Raw genomic sequence first — 18,100 nt, forward strand, 5'->3', positions numbered from 1 at the left:
TTCCGACCACTTTCTGACCCCTTATTTTCTCTCTGCTTTCTGCCTCCTTATTTTTTCTGACCTCTTTCTGCCCCCTTATTTTTTCTCTCCACTTTCTGCCCCTTTATTTTTTCTCACTACTTTCTGCCCCCTTATTTTTTTCTCACCGCTTTATGCCCCCTTACTTTTTCTCACCGCTTTCTGCCCTCTTATTTTTTCTCTCTGCTTTCTGACCGTTCCTTTTCTCTTGCCGCTTTCTGCCCAGCTCTCCTCACCACTTCCCACCCTCTTACTGATTTACCCTCACCTCTTTCTACCCCCTTATTATTCCCCACCTCTCTCCCCCCTCCGCGCACCCCTTACCACCTAGCTATTTAAATCCATTTTCACCGCTCCTTTTCGAGCATCCCCGGCCTGAAAGCCCCTCGGGCCGACCCCCGGATCCCCGAGCATCCCCGAGGGGGGCAGCGCTCCGGGGGCGGGGATGCGGAGCCCGTTGCACATTCTCTCCGGGCGGCGGCGCGGCGCTCCGCTCCTCCCGGCTCCGCACGGCTCCGCACGGCCCCGGCGGCACGAAGATGGCGACGGCGAGCAAAGCCGGGGCTCGCCGGGCCTGGGGGCTCCTCCTGCCGCTGCTGCTTCTCTTCACGACGCCGGGAAGCCGAGGGAACCGGGGGAACCGGGGGGGACCCGCGGCGCTGCTCCGCGCCCCGCCGCCCGCCGCCGCCGAAGCCCCGCGGAGCCGCCGCGCAGCGCAGCAGCGCCCGCCGGAGCCCATCCAGGTGTACGGACAGGTGAGCCCTGCTGACCCCCAGCCCCTCCCCGACACCCCCAACCCCACCCGGAGACCCCCACCCACACTTAAAAAAAATATATATTTAAAAAAAAAAAAAAAAGCGATTCAATGAACCAAGCGGCGGAGCGCCGCGTTACATCACCCCCTGCGCTCCCCCCCGCTGCCGGTGTCCCCGTCCCTCTGTACCCCCCCCCCGCATGTCCCCAGGCCTGGGGACACAACGCTCCCCCCCCTCACCTCCACCTTCCCCCCGCGTGATTTTTTCCCCGTGCTCTGGCCCCGGGGATCCCCCTGGAGCAGTGGGCACCCCCCCATGGGGACCACGACCACCCCCCTCCCCAGCCCAAGCCCTCCCCCCCCATGAGAAGGGGCTGGGACATGCTCGCAGGCAAAGCATCCCCACGCAAAATCATCTCCGTGCACGGGGTCTGCCCCGCTGAGAGAGGCCGGCAGCGAGATGCTGGGCGCTGTTGCCACCGATTTCCACCTCTCCTGTTGTTCTCAGCCACCTTGCCCTTCTCAGTGCATGCTCACGGGCTCCATCCCACCCAAATGAGCAGCAGGAGATGCTGGTGGCCAAGGGCAAGCAGCGGTGACACCGCCAGGTAGCCCCTTGGCTAGCGCACGGATGGGACAGCGAGGCCCTGGGGTGGGTGGCATCACCTAAACGTGCCCGTGTTAAACATCCTAACATGCAGAACCCAGGTGGAAGGGGTGACCTTTGATAGAAAACCTTGCTGTGTGATGCGCCGTGCCCTTCTCTGTAAGGATTTCGTGTTTCTGAGCCGTTCCCCGTGGCTTTTCTAAAAGAGGGGGAGAGGAGCTGCTCCTCAGCACAGCCCAGGAATTGCTGCTGCTGGAAGCGCCCCTGCTCGGGGCTCAGCTCCTTGGCAAGTTTTGCAACTGGGACCACAGCCCCCCTCCCCCTTTTTCCATCACTTGAGGGATGTGAAGGAATTACACCCAGCAGGCTGCCTGCCGCGGGAGGCTTCGGGCTGAAACAGCCCATCCTCTTTCTTGTTGTTTTTAATCTCCATACGTCAGACTAAATGATGTTGCCTCGTTTGACCCTCCTTGCTTCCGCTGCCCGTGTCCCACCACAGCCCCAAAAGACTGCCCTGGGGTGCACAGATGAGGCACGCTGCAGGTGAGGCTCCCTGTCCTCAGCCACATCTGTTTGCCTCCTTAGCTAGCACTTAACCTTCCCCAGACCCTATAATTTCCCCTTCTTCCTACTTCTAGGATAGGCAAGAGCCAGCCAGGGGGCAGGCCAGGCTCCAGAGGGGCACGAACAGTGCCTGTGCTGCTCCTAAAGCCCTGCTCCCTGATTTTCAGGCCAGGAAAGCAACTTCTACCCCCACCTTGAGCAATTCCTACCCCTCCTTGAAACCCTGCTTCGCCTCCTCTTGCCTCAACATTTGGCTGCTTTAAAAAATAAATAAATAAATAAAAATTTTGCGACCCTATTTCAGAAAGAAAAACATTATATTTGCCTCTCATTTTCAGTAAGAGGCATTTTCCCCCCAGCCTCCCCCCACCTGCATGGCTCGGGCATGAGCAGCCTTGACACATACAGCGAATTTGGGAGGCTGTGGTAAGCCCAGTGACACCCAGAATGGGACAGAGGGGAAGCAGTGGGAGCTACACATCAAAGTTTGCCTCCGTTGGGTGATTTCTTGTTGCTTTAAGCTTTCAGAAGGGATTTGCCTGGAGAATTAAGTTGCTCTCACCAGCAGTTTCATGTGCAGGTTGAATACCAAAATTTGCCCTTTTGCTGCTTTGGGGTAGGACGTGAAAATGTTAAAGCTTTGATACCGGACATCACTGAGTTTATTAGCTCAAGAAACCACTTTTGAGTGGTTTGGGATGCAGCCCCTCTCCCAGGCCGTGCAGTGCTTTAAATCGTGGTCTACTTTAGAAAAGAAAGGAGAAAGGGATGTGCAGTTATCACATCCCAGCACAGAAGAAAAAAAAAGCCTTGTACAACGATGCTCCTGCTTCATCACAAACACCACACGAGCCCCATCCCTCCCATGTCTCTGGTGCTCCTCTAATGCCAGAGGAAAATCGCGTGTTCAGACAAGCAGCCTGTAAAGGAGGGACACCAGCAAGGGGACAGTGCTTGGAGCGAGCCACCGACAGCACGGCAGGGGACCCTTATCTGGGGCGCATCCTGCTCCTGTGCGCTTGGCAGGTCGCTCGGCCATATGCTGCACCTTGGCTCCTGCCCCGAAGCTCCCTGCTCTGCCCCAGCCCCGAAGCAGCCTCGTGTGGAGGTGAAGGGCAGCGTGGTGTGAGGCTGGTGCTGCCTGTCACCGCTGCAGGTGACATGGCCAGGGGACCAGAGCAAGAGGGACGCACCGCGACAGCTAGAAACAAGGTGGAGAAAGCAGTCCAAAGCCCTCGTTGCTGCTCAGGAGCCAGACGCAGCTTGCTCAGCACCTTCAGGAACAGGCTCGGACACCTCTTGCCCTAAACGCCAACAAAGACAGAAGCACAATTCGTTATGTGGATTTCCCTCAGCTCACCACCAGCAGTCTCCTCCTCACCCAGGCTGCACACACGGCTACAAGCAAAAGCTTTCCAGCAGCTCAGCACCCTCAGGCCCCAACCCCTGGGACCTTCCAGGCTTCTCTCCAGCTTTTCTTACTCCAAAGCCTCAACTTTGTGCAGTGCAAGAACAAGAGGCAGAAGAAGCTGCAGCACCGGCTGCCTACCTGTGTGCTGGCTCCAAGCCTGCCGGGGTCTCAGCAGCAGCAGATGATGATGATGATGATGAGAAGTGGTGGGGCAGGATGTTAATTAACCCCATCTGCTAGTCCTGGGAGGCAAAGGAGAGGATCAGGGCTAGGGACAGCATTTCCCCTGCAACTCCAGCACAAACACACTTTGAGCGCTGAGCTGCAGAGCGCCCTTTCCTGTCTCGATGGGGTTTATCAGCCCTCCCTCACCAGAAGCAAGCAGAAACCTTTGCTGGAAGCCACGATGGGACATGAAACATCTCACCTAACCACAACTGCTCCACCACAGCCACTCGTGCTGCTTGCTGTCACCGCCAGGCCCCGTGCCTCTCCCCATGCTCCTGCAAGCCCCTGGCACCCCCTGCCCCTCTCCACAGCCATGGGGACCCCAAAGGACACCCTCAGCTGGTAGCACACATCCCTCCGACACACAGTGCTCTTACAGATCGCCAAGAATAACAGTTTTCCCTGGAGGGCAGCCTCCTCCCTGGCTGGAGGGACCTCTGGTGCCAGTGGGCAGAGCTGCATCGAGGTATCTGGAGCCCCTTGGTGCCTCCATGTCCTGATAACACGCAGCCAAAGTGGCCCCCGAGCACAGAGGGCGAGAGATTTTTTTTCTTCTGATGCCATTAGCACGTCCCTGAATGCGAGCTCACCTAGCCCCTGATGACCTGCAAAGTGCCAAAGAGCCGTTCTTCTTCCCGAGGACAGAGAAAAGTGCTTCGCAGGGTAAAGCCACCCAGCTATGTGAGCGGAGAAATCAATTGCACTACATCGGATTTGAACCGTACTTAATTTTGACCTAGATTGCTGGCCCTGCGGAGACCTTCCCGGATCAGACGGGGACCTTCTGGTGGCATCCAGGACAACACATCCTGGCACTGGTCCCCAGGCCCCCTGTCCCTTCCTTCCCAACCCCAATTTTCCCCCCTCCATTCCCCCTTTGCCTTTCTTTTAGGCACAGCAGCAAAAGGAGAGCTCTGTTGGTGGTAGCAGAGAGAAAACAGCTCTGCAAGCAGATGATTTCGGTATTAGCAGAATTAACATGGGCCTGGCACTCTCTGAAATGAGTCACCCGTGTTTCATATCAATGATTTCAGGCCCTGGCATTTTCAGTCCAAGCCACAAGCAGCGCCACGGCAGGCACAGAAGGTATTTTAAAATACCGTGGCAGGGATAGAAGCAGATGCTCGGGAGCCGAGCAGAAGGAACGGTAACGGAGCTTCAGGGGGAGCACACGAGGAGCTCAGCGTGCCGTGGATGCAGCAGGCACACGGGGTGGGTGCTGCCTTGTGGCTCCCCGTGATGCCAGACCATGGCACAAACCTTGCTGGGGGCACGGGGAGGGACAGGCTAGCACCAGCCCACTGCAGCTTCCAGCAAGCCGTGGGGCAAGAGGTGCAGATCCTACACTTTCAAAGCCCTGAGCTACCTGAGCAGCAGCTTTGCTTCTGATCCCACTTGCTGTGTCCCCATTTTACGGCTAACAGGAGCAAAATATTTAGCCAGGGCCTTTTCTGCAACCTTTGGCATTGCTCTCTGAGCACCCTAAGCAAGCAGTGGCTCATGGCTCATGGCCACAGCTTGCTGGGGGTTGCACAAAGGCTTCAGCCGAACCAGCAGAGCACCCACACCATGCCTGCAGGGCCATGTGAAGCTCGTGTCCCCCCTCCTGCCAAGAAACCTTGAAAGTTTCGGCAGCAGCTCAAAACCGCAGAGGCCAATGGCTCTCCAACGGGCTCGCTTATCAAGCCTATTAATTATTCAGAAATTTTCTAGGAACCGCATTTGTTTTTAAGCATCTCATTTTCATTACATAACAAGGACGGGGAAAAAAACATAACCCTAGGAGGCTTTTAGGCTTTTTTTTTTTTTTTTTTTTTTGCCTTGTGCAGCCCCATTTTTTCAGCACCGAGGGCTCGCACCACGTCACTTCTTCATGAAAAGCACGTGCTGAGGTCTGACACCAGCCAGGCCTGAGAAGCTCCTGCTCATACAAGGTGTCCGTGCTGTGGTCACGCATCCCATGGCAGTGCCACCCCCCTAGCACAGCCAGCACCTGAGCTCGGGGTCAGGCTCTGCCCTTCACACCCCAAGGAAGCTCCTGCCTGCTTGGCCAGACATCAGCTCCAAGGGATGCCCTCTTGTCCCTTCCCAGCTTCCACGTGTTGGGGGATGCTGTTAACAGGAGGAAAACCAAACGGGAGCAACTCTAGCAGCAGGAACTGCATTAACCGCACACCCAAGCGGCCTCCGTTGTGCTTTGGCTCCAGTTCTCCCCTCCCGGACTTCATCTGGCACCTCACGTACTGGGAGGACAAATTAGAATTTCATGCATATTTCATATACACTTAATCACTTGGCAGAGCCCAAAACACAGCCCCATTAAGAGGAAATTACGCTAAATGCTGCTTCCATTAGGCACCGGCCATTGCCTCCTTTTAGGATCGAGCAGCTCCTGGGGAAGGTTCCTGCACCAGGGGAGCCAGGGACTGTGACATCGGGGTCTGCTGAGTGAGTGTCACCCCTGCAAGCGGGGACAGGTTGCTCAGGGCAGGGATAAGAGATCTTATGCTATTTCACAGGACACATCCTGGTCAACCAGACACCAGGAGCTGTTAGCTTGGGGCACGAGGTGCTGCTGCTACCCAGAGAGCAAGGATGGGGGTCCTGGTTATCGCTGTCCTGAGTGTCACATCCCGACAGCAGGCCAGGCACCCCTCGGCTCTGCCTTGCCTTCAGGAGCAGGCACTGGACCCCTGCAGGGACCCTGCACCCACAGCCCCCCTCTCCCCAAACCCCGACAGCAATAAACCTCATCCTGGGCACAACTGGGAATCTGAACAAAATAACTAGAATAACCAAAATATACCAAAAAAAAAAAAAAAAATTAGATGTGATGTTTTGCTTTTAACAGGGAAAAAGGGGAGACCGGGGCTGTGCCGAGCTGAGCTGGGCACAGACCCTGGGGTGCTTCTCACTGCCCCCCCTGCATGGTTTTAATTTGTTTTTATTATTATTTCTCCCCCTTTGCACGAACCCATTATATAAGAGGGATTTGGAGACTTCTGTTCCACTCGCCTCCCCCCCCAGCAGAATAAACCCCTCGTTTTTCCCAAGCATTTATTTTCTGGTCGCTGGGGGGGGGGGGCAGGAGCTGCAAGGCATCAGCCCTAAGAAGGGCTTAGCCCCGTATTTTTGCAGCTTGCCTACAGACAGCGGGGTTGTGCAGAGCTCCTGCACCTTCAGCTCCTGCACCTTCAGCTCCTGCTGGAGTGGGGCTGCGATGGCATCCCCGGAGGGACCCTTCACAACCTGGGGGTCATTTTTGTTCTTGTCATCCCCCAAATCCTCTTTCACCGAGGAAAAATATGAGGAAAACGAACCCCTTCAGACACATAGGTTTCACCAGCATGTTCATAACAGATGCTCCTTTACCGCCTCCTCCCCGGGGAAGTCTTCTCGGTGCTTTAACCCTGTGGTAGCTTGCAGCGAGTGCTGAGCACCTGGCTGGTACTCACAATAAACGCATTCCCAGCCCCACTGAGCTCTGAGGAGCTGGGCACGAAGCCCCCAAGCTTATTGCCTTCAGGGTTTTCATCTCACGGTTCGAATGAGCTTCCCCAAGCCCCAGTTTGGAGGACTTTCCCCAAACCCCGTGCGTTTCCCGGGATGAGCCGGTGCCGGCAGCCTCCCCCGCAGCCCAGGCTGACGGCGGTGCCCTTCTCCTCCGCGCTGCAGGTCAGCCTCAACGACTCCCACAACCAGATGGTCGTTCACTGGGCAGGAGAGAAGAGCAACGTGATCGTGGCCTTGGCTAGAGACAGCCTGTCCTTGCTGGGTCCCAAAAACAGCGACGTAAGTACCGCAGCCTGCCCTTCCCGTGGCACCGGGCGAGCGTTCACAGCCTCCTGCTCCGTGCAGAGATGCTGGAGAGGCCCCCAGGTTTGCCCTGGGAGATAAGCATAGTGTGACAATGACCCCACACTATTTTGGGGTCAATTCTGGCACAGCAGACCCCCCAGCAGCACGCAGAGTGCTGTACCCCATGGTGATGCTGCCCGGCTCTGGCACGGGGTGGCTGCGGGTTCCTTCTTGCTTCACCTCTGCCTTGGCACCGTGTGGCCTCTGCCCGCTGTAACCCAGCGTGTTCCTCCAGGTCTACGTCTCCTACGACTACGGGAAGAGCTTTAAAAAGATTTCGGAGCGGTTCAGCTTCGGGGACGGCAACAGCAGCGCCGTGGCCATCTCCCAGTTCTACCACAGCCCAGCTGACAACCAGCGGGTGAGGAGGGACAAGTCCTTTGGGGAGGGAGGGACGAGGGCACCTTTCTCCCAGCTGAAGCTCTCATAAAGCGAGGTGGGAAGTCCTTGCCCTGCAGCAGCTGAGCTGCCACTCGCCATCCCCATGGATATTCCCCTCTCCACAGTTCAGCCACCCAAATGCTCCCCCAGGATCTGTCTCCCTCTCCCTGGTAGCTTGTGCCCTGCTCTGATCTCCAGGAGGCTGACTGCCTGTTTTTCTCCTTCCTTCCTACCCACTCTGTCCCCAGTATATCTTTGTGGATGCCTTCGTCCCCTACCTCTGGCTCACCACTGACTTCTGCAAGAGCATCCAGGGCTTCTCGATCCCCTTCAGGGCAGCAGACCTCCTCCTGCACAGCAGGAACCCTAACCTCGTCTTGGGCTTCGACAGGTCCCATCCCAACAAGCAGGTGAGAGCTTCTCCCCTGGCTTCACCCTGACCCCTTGGCCCCATCTCCCCGACTGCTGCAGTCCTAACCCACAGCTCAGCCAGGAACGGCCCCTGCAGCATTAAACGTGGGCATGTGGTTTGGCTTTGGGTCTTGCATAACAAATTGCTTCTCGAAAACAACCCCTTTTTATTATTTTTTTTTTCCCTGAAGACACAGGGTACAGTCTGTAAATAATTACATCACCTTCAGATACGCACACACGCATGGCATGTGTGAAATTTGGAGGTTGAGCAAGCATCCCCTAAACCATGAGCGGGGAGTGATGAGCGGGATGCGTGCACGGTCCCTGTGAGCACCCTGATGCCTTCCCGATGGGATGGAGCTGGCTGCGAGCAGAACCTATCCCGGGCAGGCTGCTGGGGCTGCAAGCAAAAAATAAAATGCAAAAATCCCAGCTCGGGAGCCACCACGGTGCTCAGAAAATTAAAAAAAAAATCAGGCAGCTTTCAGGGACAAGGGCCCTGTGGAGGCTGGGAGCTGCAGAGGGGCTGATGTGCCTGCGGGCGGGTGTGTTTATCGCTGCTGCTGCTCTTGCTGGCGCAATGCGAGATGCTATCTCTGCTCTTTCTGCTCGTGAACTTTGCCTTCCTTGCAGCCGCAGATGGGCAGTGATAGCGCGCTGCTGGGCTCGGTGCTGCAACCAGCCCCGAGAGGGTGGCGGCTCTACCCGGATATTTACCCGTTATTAAAAAAAAGAAAAGAAGTTATTTTTAATTCGGAGTTACTGGAAAACCAAGCAGCTCGGCAGGCAGGGGGAAATCCTCCTGGTGGGAGGGATTCCCTCTTGTGGGTTGCTGCAGGGTCCGCGTCCCCCTGGCATTTCTCACCTTTGTCATTGCAGCTCTGGAAATCGGATGATTTTGGCCAGACCTGGATCATGATTCAGGAACACGTCAAGTCCTTTTCTTGGTACGTGTCGTGGCTTTGTGTCCCATCCAGCTCCTGCCCTCTCCCCACTTTTTTGGGGGTGCCAAGGAGCATCCAACCCTGTCCCAGCACCCAGTGGCATCCCGGACACCGACTTTCTTCTTCCCTGGCCACCGCAGCTCCCTCCAGCAGGGCAGCACCGAGCCCTCCCGATCCTGATCCCCATCTCCGTAGTTTCACCACACGCCTCGCAGTATGCAAACGTGCCATTTAATCTAGATTTCCATCTCATCTCCTCGGGGTCACATCAGAAGGGACAGCACTTGACAAACAGGGCTGGCGAGGGCTCCGAACCCATCGTTCCTGGCCTAGAGCTTAACAAGGAAAATAGGAAACACAGAGCGCCGCGGTAACTTCAGGAGGCAAACACACCTGGGCAAACATTGCCGTTGCATTCCCTGAGCCGTGCCCGGTCCCTCTCCCTTTCATAGAGCTCCCGTGGGCACTGCAGAGCCTCCTCCTCCCTGAGCTCCCTGGGCTCTGCACCTTGGGTGCAGCCAGGGGTGCTCCAGCTCCCCCCACACTTTGCATGCTGAACGCTTCTCTGGGAAGGGCTGCGGCTCCTCGGTGCCTTTGGGAGCGCAGGAATGATAAAACCTCACTTTTTTGTTTTTAATTCCAGGGGCGTCGAGCCCTACGACAAGCCAAACACGGTGTACATCGAGCGGCACGAGCCTTCCGGGGCTTCGACTGTCATTCGCAGCACGGATTTCTTCCAAACCCGAGAAAACGAAGAGGTGATCCTGGAAGACGCCGAAGACTTCCAGCTCAGGGACAAATACCTGTTTGCCACCAAGTCTGTGGTACGTACCCTGTGAGCACCGTGCTTGTGACGTGCCGCTGTGGCCACAGAGGGCAGGGGCCGGGATCCTGAACAAAACAACCAGCAAATATTTATGTCTAAAGCATGGGGAGAGCATTTGCTAGGGATGCTGCTCCTTCCTGCTGCATCTGTAGCCTCTGGACCATCAGTAGCCTCTGGGCCAGCTTGCCACCAAGGCTCCCCATGGGCTATCGGCCACTACCTTCACTGCATGCCCTCGTGCTGCCGTGGATAAGGCAGTGCCGAGCAGCTCTGCTGTCTCCTACCCTCTTTTTCATCAAGCTGGGCAGAAGTAGGTCAGGCTGCCAAGTGCCGGGCCCCGGGAGTATGCACGGGATGCCTGCAGAGGCAGGAGGAGGGGGGCTGTGGCTCGGTGGCTGGAGGCCACGTGTCAGTGAGGATTATGCTCAAGCATGAGCTACGTCCAAGCAGCCTAACGTGCTCCAGGATGGTGAGAGAGCCGGGCTGTCACTTGGCTTTCCTAAGGGAAGGGGGTGGTGGTGGATGGCTGTGGTCCTTTTTTCCCCTGGCAGTCCAGTTCCCCTCTGGTTTTGAAGCTGTCAGCCAGTTTCAGACAAACCCAAAGGGAAGCCTGAAAGCATCAAGCTCCCTATCGGTGCTTTCACTGCTGGCAAATCCTTTACAAAGGAGCTACAACGCTTGTTCTCCCTCGAATTTAAGGAGCACCGTCCTTTTTACAAGATGCAAGCACTGCATCCCCCTTGCTGCTGCCACCGAGGCTGTTCCAGCAAGCGCTTTGTTTGCCCTTTGGGGGTGGCTCCTTGCACAACCACGCCGTGGTTCCTCAGCAGCGAGCAGCAAACACATCACCGTGCAGACGACAGCTCAGAGGAGGGCTTTCAGTTTCTCAGAAATCTCTCCTGCACCTCCTAGGGCCCAGCGCCTTGGCGCTGCGCCCGCCCTGCAGCCTGCAGATTTTATCTGGGTGCGCTGCTGGTGTCAGGGGAAGCGTGGGGACATGGAGGTGCCAGCCCGTCCTGCACAGCCTTCGGGTTCATGGGCAGCACCCTGACAGCTGGAGCTGGTTTGAGCCATGACATTTGGCAGCACGACCTCAATTCGGGGTTTCTTCAGGGTTGTTTCTGCTCCTGGAGAACTCCTGGGGTGCAGGGGCCACTGCCACGCTTTCTCCTGTACTGGCTGGTGCTGCACCAAATCACATTAAAATTACCTGTGCATGAGGACCAGTAGGACCTACTCTGGTGCAATCAGCCTGGCTGGGACCCCCTGGTTTGGCGATGGGGGTCCCATGCTCGGGATCTGGTCCCTGCACCAAACCTTGCCGTGGTGCAGGGGAGGAGAGCGGCCGCGTCTCGGGCGCGGAGGCGCGGGGACCTCCTGACTCCTGCTCCTCGCCATGGGAGCCGCGGTTGCTTAGCGATGCAGAGCCTGGGAAAAATCAGGCCGCTTATTTTTGGAGCCTAAATCTGGGTTTGGGTTCTTACCGTTGGCAACCCACGTGAAATGTGTTGCCCCCAGCTTTTGCTTTTTTGGCTCAGCGCTGGCGCCTTTCACTTGGTGCAAATCATTAAAAATAGGAAGGCGAGGACAGGCTGTTCTGCTCCAATCCAGCCTCCTTCCCTCCACCTGACCTGGCAGAAGGGGCAGCAGGAGGGATGCTCGTGTTCATCGCTGCTGCAGGGATGCTGTCACCATCCCTGCCTTGTAGGTTCGGGTTCAGGGAGGTGGGCAGTGGGTGCCAGCTCGCTCCCCAGCCACACCATCCATGGATTTGCCCGATTCAGCCAATTTCAGGGCATTTTCAGGGCTGAAATCTGCTCCTAATGTTTCCTTCTGCTCCACCACAGCGTTTGCTGGGTAGCTCGCAGCCGCCGTCGGTCCAGCTCTGGGTTTCCTTCAACCGCAAGCCAATGCGGGTGGCCCAGTTCGTTACCAAGCACCCAATTAAGGTAAGCGGTGCCGTCCAAGATGACCTCCCTGCTGCAGGGCAGGGGGAAGAGTGACTGCTAAGTGGAAAAGCCAAATTGCCCTACATGTAAATCCTGCTCGTAAGCCTCCCGTTCACATCCCGCAGGAGTATTACATCGCCGACGCATCGGAGGACCAGGTGTTCGTGTGCGTCAGCCACGACAACAACCGCACCAACCTCTACATCTCGGAGGCAGAGGGCCTGAAGTTCTCCCTGTCCTTAGAAAACGTGCTGTACTACAGCCCGGGAGGAGCTGGCAGTGACACCTTGGTCAGGTAGCGTGCTCTCCGGCCAAAATCTCAGTACTTGTCGGCTGCTTTTGGTCCCCAAAGGCTCTCGAGCTCCCCGTTGCCTCCCCTCGCAGGTATTTTGCCAACGAGCCCTTTGCGGACTTCCACCGCGTCGAGGGCGTGCGGGGCGTCTACATCGCCACGCTGATCAACGGCTCCTTCAGCGAGGAGAACATGCGCTCCGTCATCACCTTCGACAAGGGGGGCACCTGGGAGCCGCTGCAGCCCCCGGCGCAGACGCACTACGGGGAGAAGACGAACTGCGAGGTAGCGCCGGGCAGAGGGGGATCGCAGGACTCGGTGGGACGAGGGATGGATGCCCACTGATGCGCTTTGCTTTTCCAGCTCGCCCAGGGCTGCTCTCTCCACCTGGCCCAGCGCCTGAGCCAGCTGCTGAATTTCCAGCTGCGCAGGATGCCCATCCTCTCCAAAGAGTCGGCGCCGGGACTGATCATCGCCACCGGTACCGCTTCTCCTCCCCGGGGCTGCACGGGGAGGGCTCGGGGGCTCCCTGCTGTCAGGACACCAAAAACTTAGTGGCGTCTCGCTCCCAGATGCACCAGCAGGAGGGATTTTACACAATGGCAATTACGTTGTGCATTTTGCTGCCCTGTTCTCCCAGTAATTACAGCACGTCCGTGTCACTGCAGCACGGTGACATTAGAAACCTTGCCCACTTCGCTCTGTTCCTCCTTCCTGCCGCTGTCCAAGCGAAAGGGGGCTTGGACATGTAGAAATTGCTGTTTGCTTCAGTTTTTTCCCGTAGAAAACAAGTTATGGAACATTTGCAGAACTACAAGCACGTTTTGTTTGATCGTGTTTATAGCCATATGCTTTTCCCCAGCTGCTTTTAAAACTTGTAATGGTCCTTAAAATATTCGGTTTTAAAGCATTGGCTTCTATTGGGAAAAATCAGCTCCTCCATCACTGCCTATTGGCTCACGGACTGAAATAGTTTTTGAGGTGGCTGGCTTCATTTTAAGCAGTGCCTTTGTGTACCTGGAGAGGAATGATTTTTCTCATTCTCCTAGGCTCTGTCGGCAGGAACATGGGGAGGAAAACCAACGTCTACATCTCCAGCAGCGCCGGGGCAAGGTGGAGGGAGGTAAGGGCACCTGCTCACCAGCTCAGCCGCAGTGGCGGTGCAGCAGGCGGGATGTTGATAAGAGCCGTGCAGCCCCCAGGCACTAAAGGTGACCTCCGTGCATGCATCAAAGAGCTGGAGCTGGAAGATGCTGAATGCCCCGTGAGATCAAAGCAAAAAGGCTTTTTTTTTTTTTTTTTCTTTCTGTAGGATGTACATTTTGTAGGATGTAGATGTAGGATCAGGCACAGTGGAGGGGAGCCTCGTGGCCAAGGCAGCGCTTCATGTGCAGTAGAGCTCTCCTCTCTCTTTGTATTTATTCAGTTCGCAGGACGTGTCCTTGGCCCGGGTCATCTGGCCCCTTTTAGACGAGCCTGACAGCCAGGGCTTTTGCAAAGGGGCTGGAGAGGCTCCAGCATCCTCCAGAAACACGGGACGTTGCCCTCAGTTTACAGGGAGCTCGATGCTGTTTACTGAGTGGGTGTTCTGGTCTGCGGCAGTATTTGTGGTCTGCCCGCGCTCTCTGCTGCGAGTGTAATATGGTATTTCAACATCTGCAAGCTATTTAGTCCTGTGAATTAACCGGCCTCCTTTTCCTCCCCGTAAGTGCCGCGCGGTCTGGGTTAGCGTCTGGGCACACCGCGGCTCTGGCTGCTGCCACAGCACCCCTGGGGCTGGCAGCTCCAAAATCCGCCTGGGGACCCACGTGGGGATCCAAAGTTTCCCCTGGTGAGATCGTTGCAGTTCTGGGCAGGGAGAGTATGCGGAAAGCTGAGACTTTGGAGCGCTGTGCTCCCTCCTGGCTCGCAGGGCAATGAAAGCACGCTGAGGACAAGCAGAGCCGCGGCGCACAGCGCCGAGCTGCTGCACCACCCAGCCCCTTTGTGTCCCACGCAGAGGGGCAGAACGACCCCGTGCTGCTGTTTGCCAGCTGGAAGCACAACACAACCTTTGCTTCCTGGGTTTGGAGGCTGCTGGAAGGCTTTTGGCTCTGCAGATCCCTGGTTTGGTCTGAAAAAGCAGTAAAAAGGAGCCGGTGTGCTTGGTGCCCTTCATGGGATCATCCCCGAGCGCGTTAGTGCATACTGCGAGCAGAGTCGGGCACCTCCGTGCTTTCTGTTTTGAAGCCAAGCTCCCTGGGGAGGAAAGCAGAGTGGTTTTGTGCTGGGGCTCACTGTGCAGAGCAGGGGGGGGGAGCAGGAAGCACAACAAGTTTCTTCCTGGGGGCGGATGCGCAGACCATCTCCGGGGCTTGTTTTTGCCTGCCGCAGCTCCATTTCTTGTTCAGCTCTCAGGAAAGCTCTCAGCCCAAGAAGAAGCATTTCTCAGCTGCTGTAGGAGGGCAGCGAGGCCCTGCTGGGCTCTCGGGCATGGCACGGAGGTGGGGAGTAGGAGGGCGAGAGGTTTGGTGCAGGAGGAGGAGAGTCCAGGGTGCAGCACACAACTGTGTATTTAGGGAAATGAGGCCAACGGCAGGAGCTGGCCCGTAAGCAGCTGAATTTCTGGTGCCTCCAGACACTTGGAGACCCGAGGGGTTCGTGTGGGTCAGACAGCAGCCCTGACGTGTGCTTCCCAGCAAAGCTTTCCCCTTGATCCAACACAGCTCTGCTATGGGTGATCTCAGCATTAAGCCAGGGACATCCTAACATGCGTGAACGATTCAGGGTCTCGACACTGGGATATGCAAAATGCCCTGACGCCCTTTATCCCCATGCCCCGATGTTCTCCCTTCACCCCCGTTTCTCTTCCAGGCACTGTCGGGGCCCCATTATTACACCTGGGGTGACCACGGGGGCATTCTCGTGGCCATCGCACAAGGCACGGAGACCGACCAGCTCAAGTAAGGGAGGCACAGTGGAGGCTGGCCTCGGGCTGGGGCTAGAGGTTGCCCTGGGGCAGGCAAAGGCTTGCCCACTGCGGACATCCTGCTCCTTTTTTTCCACAGGTACAGCACCAACGAAGGGGAAACCTGGAAGACGTTCACCTTCTCGGAGAAGCCGGTGTTTGTGTACGGGCTGCTGACGGAGCCCGGGGAGAAGAGCACCATATTCACCATCTTCGGCTCCTACAAAGAGAACGGCCACAGCTGGCTGATCCTGCAGATCAACACCACCGACGTGCTGGGTAAGGGACACCACCAGGGCTGCAGCGGGTGCTCGAGAGCCATCCTGGCCCAGGTTGCTCAATTTAATAAAGCTCTCGCCAAACCCCGGCTGGTGCCCACACCGTGCACCCACCCCAAAACACCCATGTCCATGCAGACACGGCTGCTGGAGATGCTCGCACCCAAACCCCCTCCCTCGTCTCCGAGGGATTTGTTCAGCAGGAACAGAGAAGAGCAAACCTTCTGAAGGCTTGTGCCCATGAATGTTTTATAACCCGCTTCAGCTTTGATTGCGAGGCAGCGTTTTTAATCAAAGAGCAGTTTAAGCTTGGCAGAGGAATTTGCTCGACTAAAATCTGCAGCGGATTCCCTTGACGTTTTGTTAGAAGCGGAGCTGTCTGGCAACCAGAACGGCTCCACGAGGCATCACAACTTCACCTCCACCACCGTGGAGCTGGGGGCCGGGCGAGAGGCTGGGGTTGGCGCCTCCTCCCCGGGGACCCGGCACTCTCCTGCTCCCAATCCTTCGTTCTGGGATGCCTACGCAATTTTTTAAGCCAACCTTGTCCCTTCTCGTAGGGGTCCCGTGCACAGAGAACGACTACAAGCTGTGGTCGCCCTCCGACGAGCGAGGCAATGAATGCTTACTGGGGCATAAAACCGTTTTCAAAAGGAGGACTCCTCATGCGACGTGCTTCAATGGGGAGGATTTTGACAGGCCTGTCATGGTCTCCAACTGCTCTTGTACGAGGGAAGACTTTGAATGGTAAATACCAATTAATTTCTTTTAGTCTGGGTCGTAAGTCTGAGATAAATATCTGTGACCAATCGCTCAAAGTGGACAAACATCCAATTTACTTGGCTCTTTGTATTGCTGCTTGATTTTATAGCGAAGAGGAAACTAAATAGACTGAAAACATCCTTTCATTAATAATGGGGCATGAGACTTAATTAATGTCCCTAGAGCCTTTGGGGAGCCTCTGAAAGGTTCTTTAGAAGAGGAAAGTATTGTTAATCCATCACCTTCTTTCAAATGACGGCAGACAATTTGCCATCATGTAGAGATGCTCTGCTAAACAGCCCGCTGACCCTGAGCAGGAGCAGCTGGCCCTGCTTTATCATTTCATCTGCAGTGTGCTCGGCAATGCAACCGCACAGCTGTCGGGATTCGGAAATGGGCTCTGGCAATTGGATGCAAAGCTTTGGGGTTAGGAAGTGAACGGGGTTTTGTGGGCTGGGCTTTTAGCAGAGCTCGAAGCTGCTCAAATGCCTGGTACCTGCCTGCCCGGTGCCGAAATGGGACCGGAGGGGCAGCTGCCTTGTCACGGGCAAAAAATGTAGGGCTGGTGGGATCTGCTGCCTGCCTCGGAACCACGGCAAAATCAGAGCAATGTAACCTCCTCCACGGCATTTTCCAAACACACCTCAACTCCCATTTTACGGCCAGGAAAGCCGAGATGCAGACATCAGGCAGCTGGCACGGAGCAGGGGTGCGGAGCCTGGGGTGCTCTGGCTCCTCTCTGCCTTGCTGCCTGTCCCAGCCCAGGCTGCCCAGCCCTGGGGAGGCTTATTTGTGAGGTGTTTGTGAAATGCCCTGCTGAAAGAAGCTGTCTGGGCTGTATGGTATTGGTATACAGCCAAATATTGATAATACATGAGTGAGAGCTTAAAACTTCTTTGCAAAAATAGAGGGGAGTAATAGCACAGCGCAGTGACACTGGTTTCCTTCCCTCCCTTCCCTCCTCACCTCGTTTGTCTCCTTGCAGTGATTTTGGCTTTAAACTGAGTGAGGATTTATCATTAGAAGTCTGTGTCCCCGACCCTGAATTTGCTGGGAAGCCATACGACCCGCCGGTACCTTGCCCCGTTGGCTCAACTTACAAGAGGACTCGAGGGTACGTGTTGTGCTCGGGAGGGGAACCCGATCCTCTCAGCGCTGCCATTTATGCTGCTGGTGCTAAAACTGGTAAAACACACACACAAACACCCTGTAAGCAGCACTAAACGGATCGCATGCTCAGCCATACGTCACAACATCTAATTTGGAGCTAAGGACCATGAACTGCCTGGCTCTGTGTGTTGCAGCTACCGCAAGATCTCCGGAGACACGTGTACAGGAGGAGACATCGAGTCCCGGCTTGAAGGGGAGCTTGTACCATGCCCACTGGCTGGTGAGTTGCAGGACAGCCTCATTCAGACACCTTCAGCTCGTGCCTGAGGTGTAAATTAGCCACAAGTACTGGGGACCAGGGCAGAGGCTGCCCTTTTATCCTCACACATCCAGTAAGACATCACCTCCATCCCTGCGCTCTCTCCTCTCAAACCTATGATGCCCTGACACGGTTCCGTGCCTGCGTGCTGCCAGCTATTTGCATTCTGCTCCTCGCAGCTTTAATTTAATCTGCCATCACGCAGCAGCTCGAGAGTGATGGCTTTGCACAAGGCTGGCACCACGCTGCAGGCAGGGCGCACCCGGGGCCCTCACCACGTGTAGCTTTCCTCCTCGCCCAGCACCGATGTGATTTCCGCCCCTCCAAGCCCTCTGCAGCTATTTGGAAGCTGCTCTGGGCATGCTGTGACAGGCCCTGGTGATCAGAAAATAAATTTGTGGTCCCTTCCTGCCCCAGCTTTGCAGTGCCTTGTTCCCA

General features: G+C 56.3%; 1 protein-coding gene across 1 annotated transcript in view; it reads left to right on the forward strand.

Moving 5' to 3' along the window:
* The first annotated feature begins 527 nt into the window (after positions 1 to 527).
* The window catches only part of SORL1 (sortilin related receptor 1), a 40,490-nt gene continuing 22,917 nt past the window's right edge, over positions 528 to 18,100 (forward strand). Inside the window, exons 1-16 of the mRNA XM_084301658.1 lie at positions 528 to 773; positions 7,258 to 7,374; positions 7,676 to 7,801; positions 8,070 to 8,231; positions 9,115 to 9,182; positions 9,823 to 10,003; positions 11,853 to 11,954; positions 12,080 to 12,249; positions 12,339 to 12,531; positions 12,610 to 12,727; positions 13,296 to 13,369; positions 15,100 to 15,188; positions 15,294 to 15,472; positions 16,032 to 16,218; positions 17,219 to 17,347; positions 17,538 to 17,623. Coding sequence (XP_084157784.1) covers positions 558 to 773; positions 7,258 to 7,374; positions 7,676 to 7,801; positions 8,070 to 8,231; positions 9,115 to 9,182; positions 9,823 to 10,003; positions 11,853 to 11,954; positions 12,080 to 12,249; positions 12,339 to 12,531; positions 12,610 to 12,727; positions 13,296 to 13,369; positions 15,100 to 15,188; positions 15,294 to 15,472; positions 16,032 to 16,218; positions 17,219 to 17,347; positions 17,538 to 17,623 — 2,197 coding nt within the window. The 5' untranslated portion in view covers positions 528 to 557. The remainder of the gene's footprint in view (positions 774 to 7,257; positions 7,375 to 7,675; positions 7,802 to 8,069; positions 8,232 to 9,114; positions 9,183 to 9,822; positions 10,004 to 11,852; positions 11,955 to 12,079; positions 12,250 to 12,338; positions 12,532 to 12,609; positions 12,728 to 13,295; positions 13,370 to 15,099; positions 15,189 to 15,293; positions 15,473 to 16,031; positions 16,219 to 17,218; positions 17,348 to 17,537; positions 17,624 to 18,100) is intronic.

Source organism: Netta rufina (assembly GCF_964035555.1).
Source record: "Netta rufina genome assembly, chromosome: 25".
NCBI lineage: Eukaryota > Metazoa > Chordata > Aves > Anseriformes > Anatidae > Netta > Netta rufina.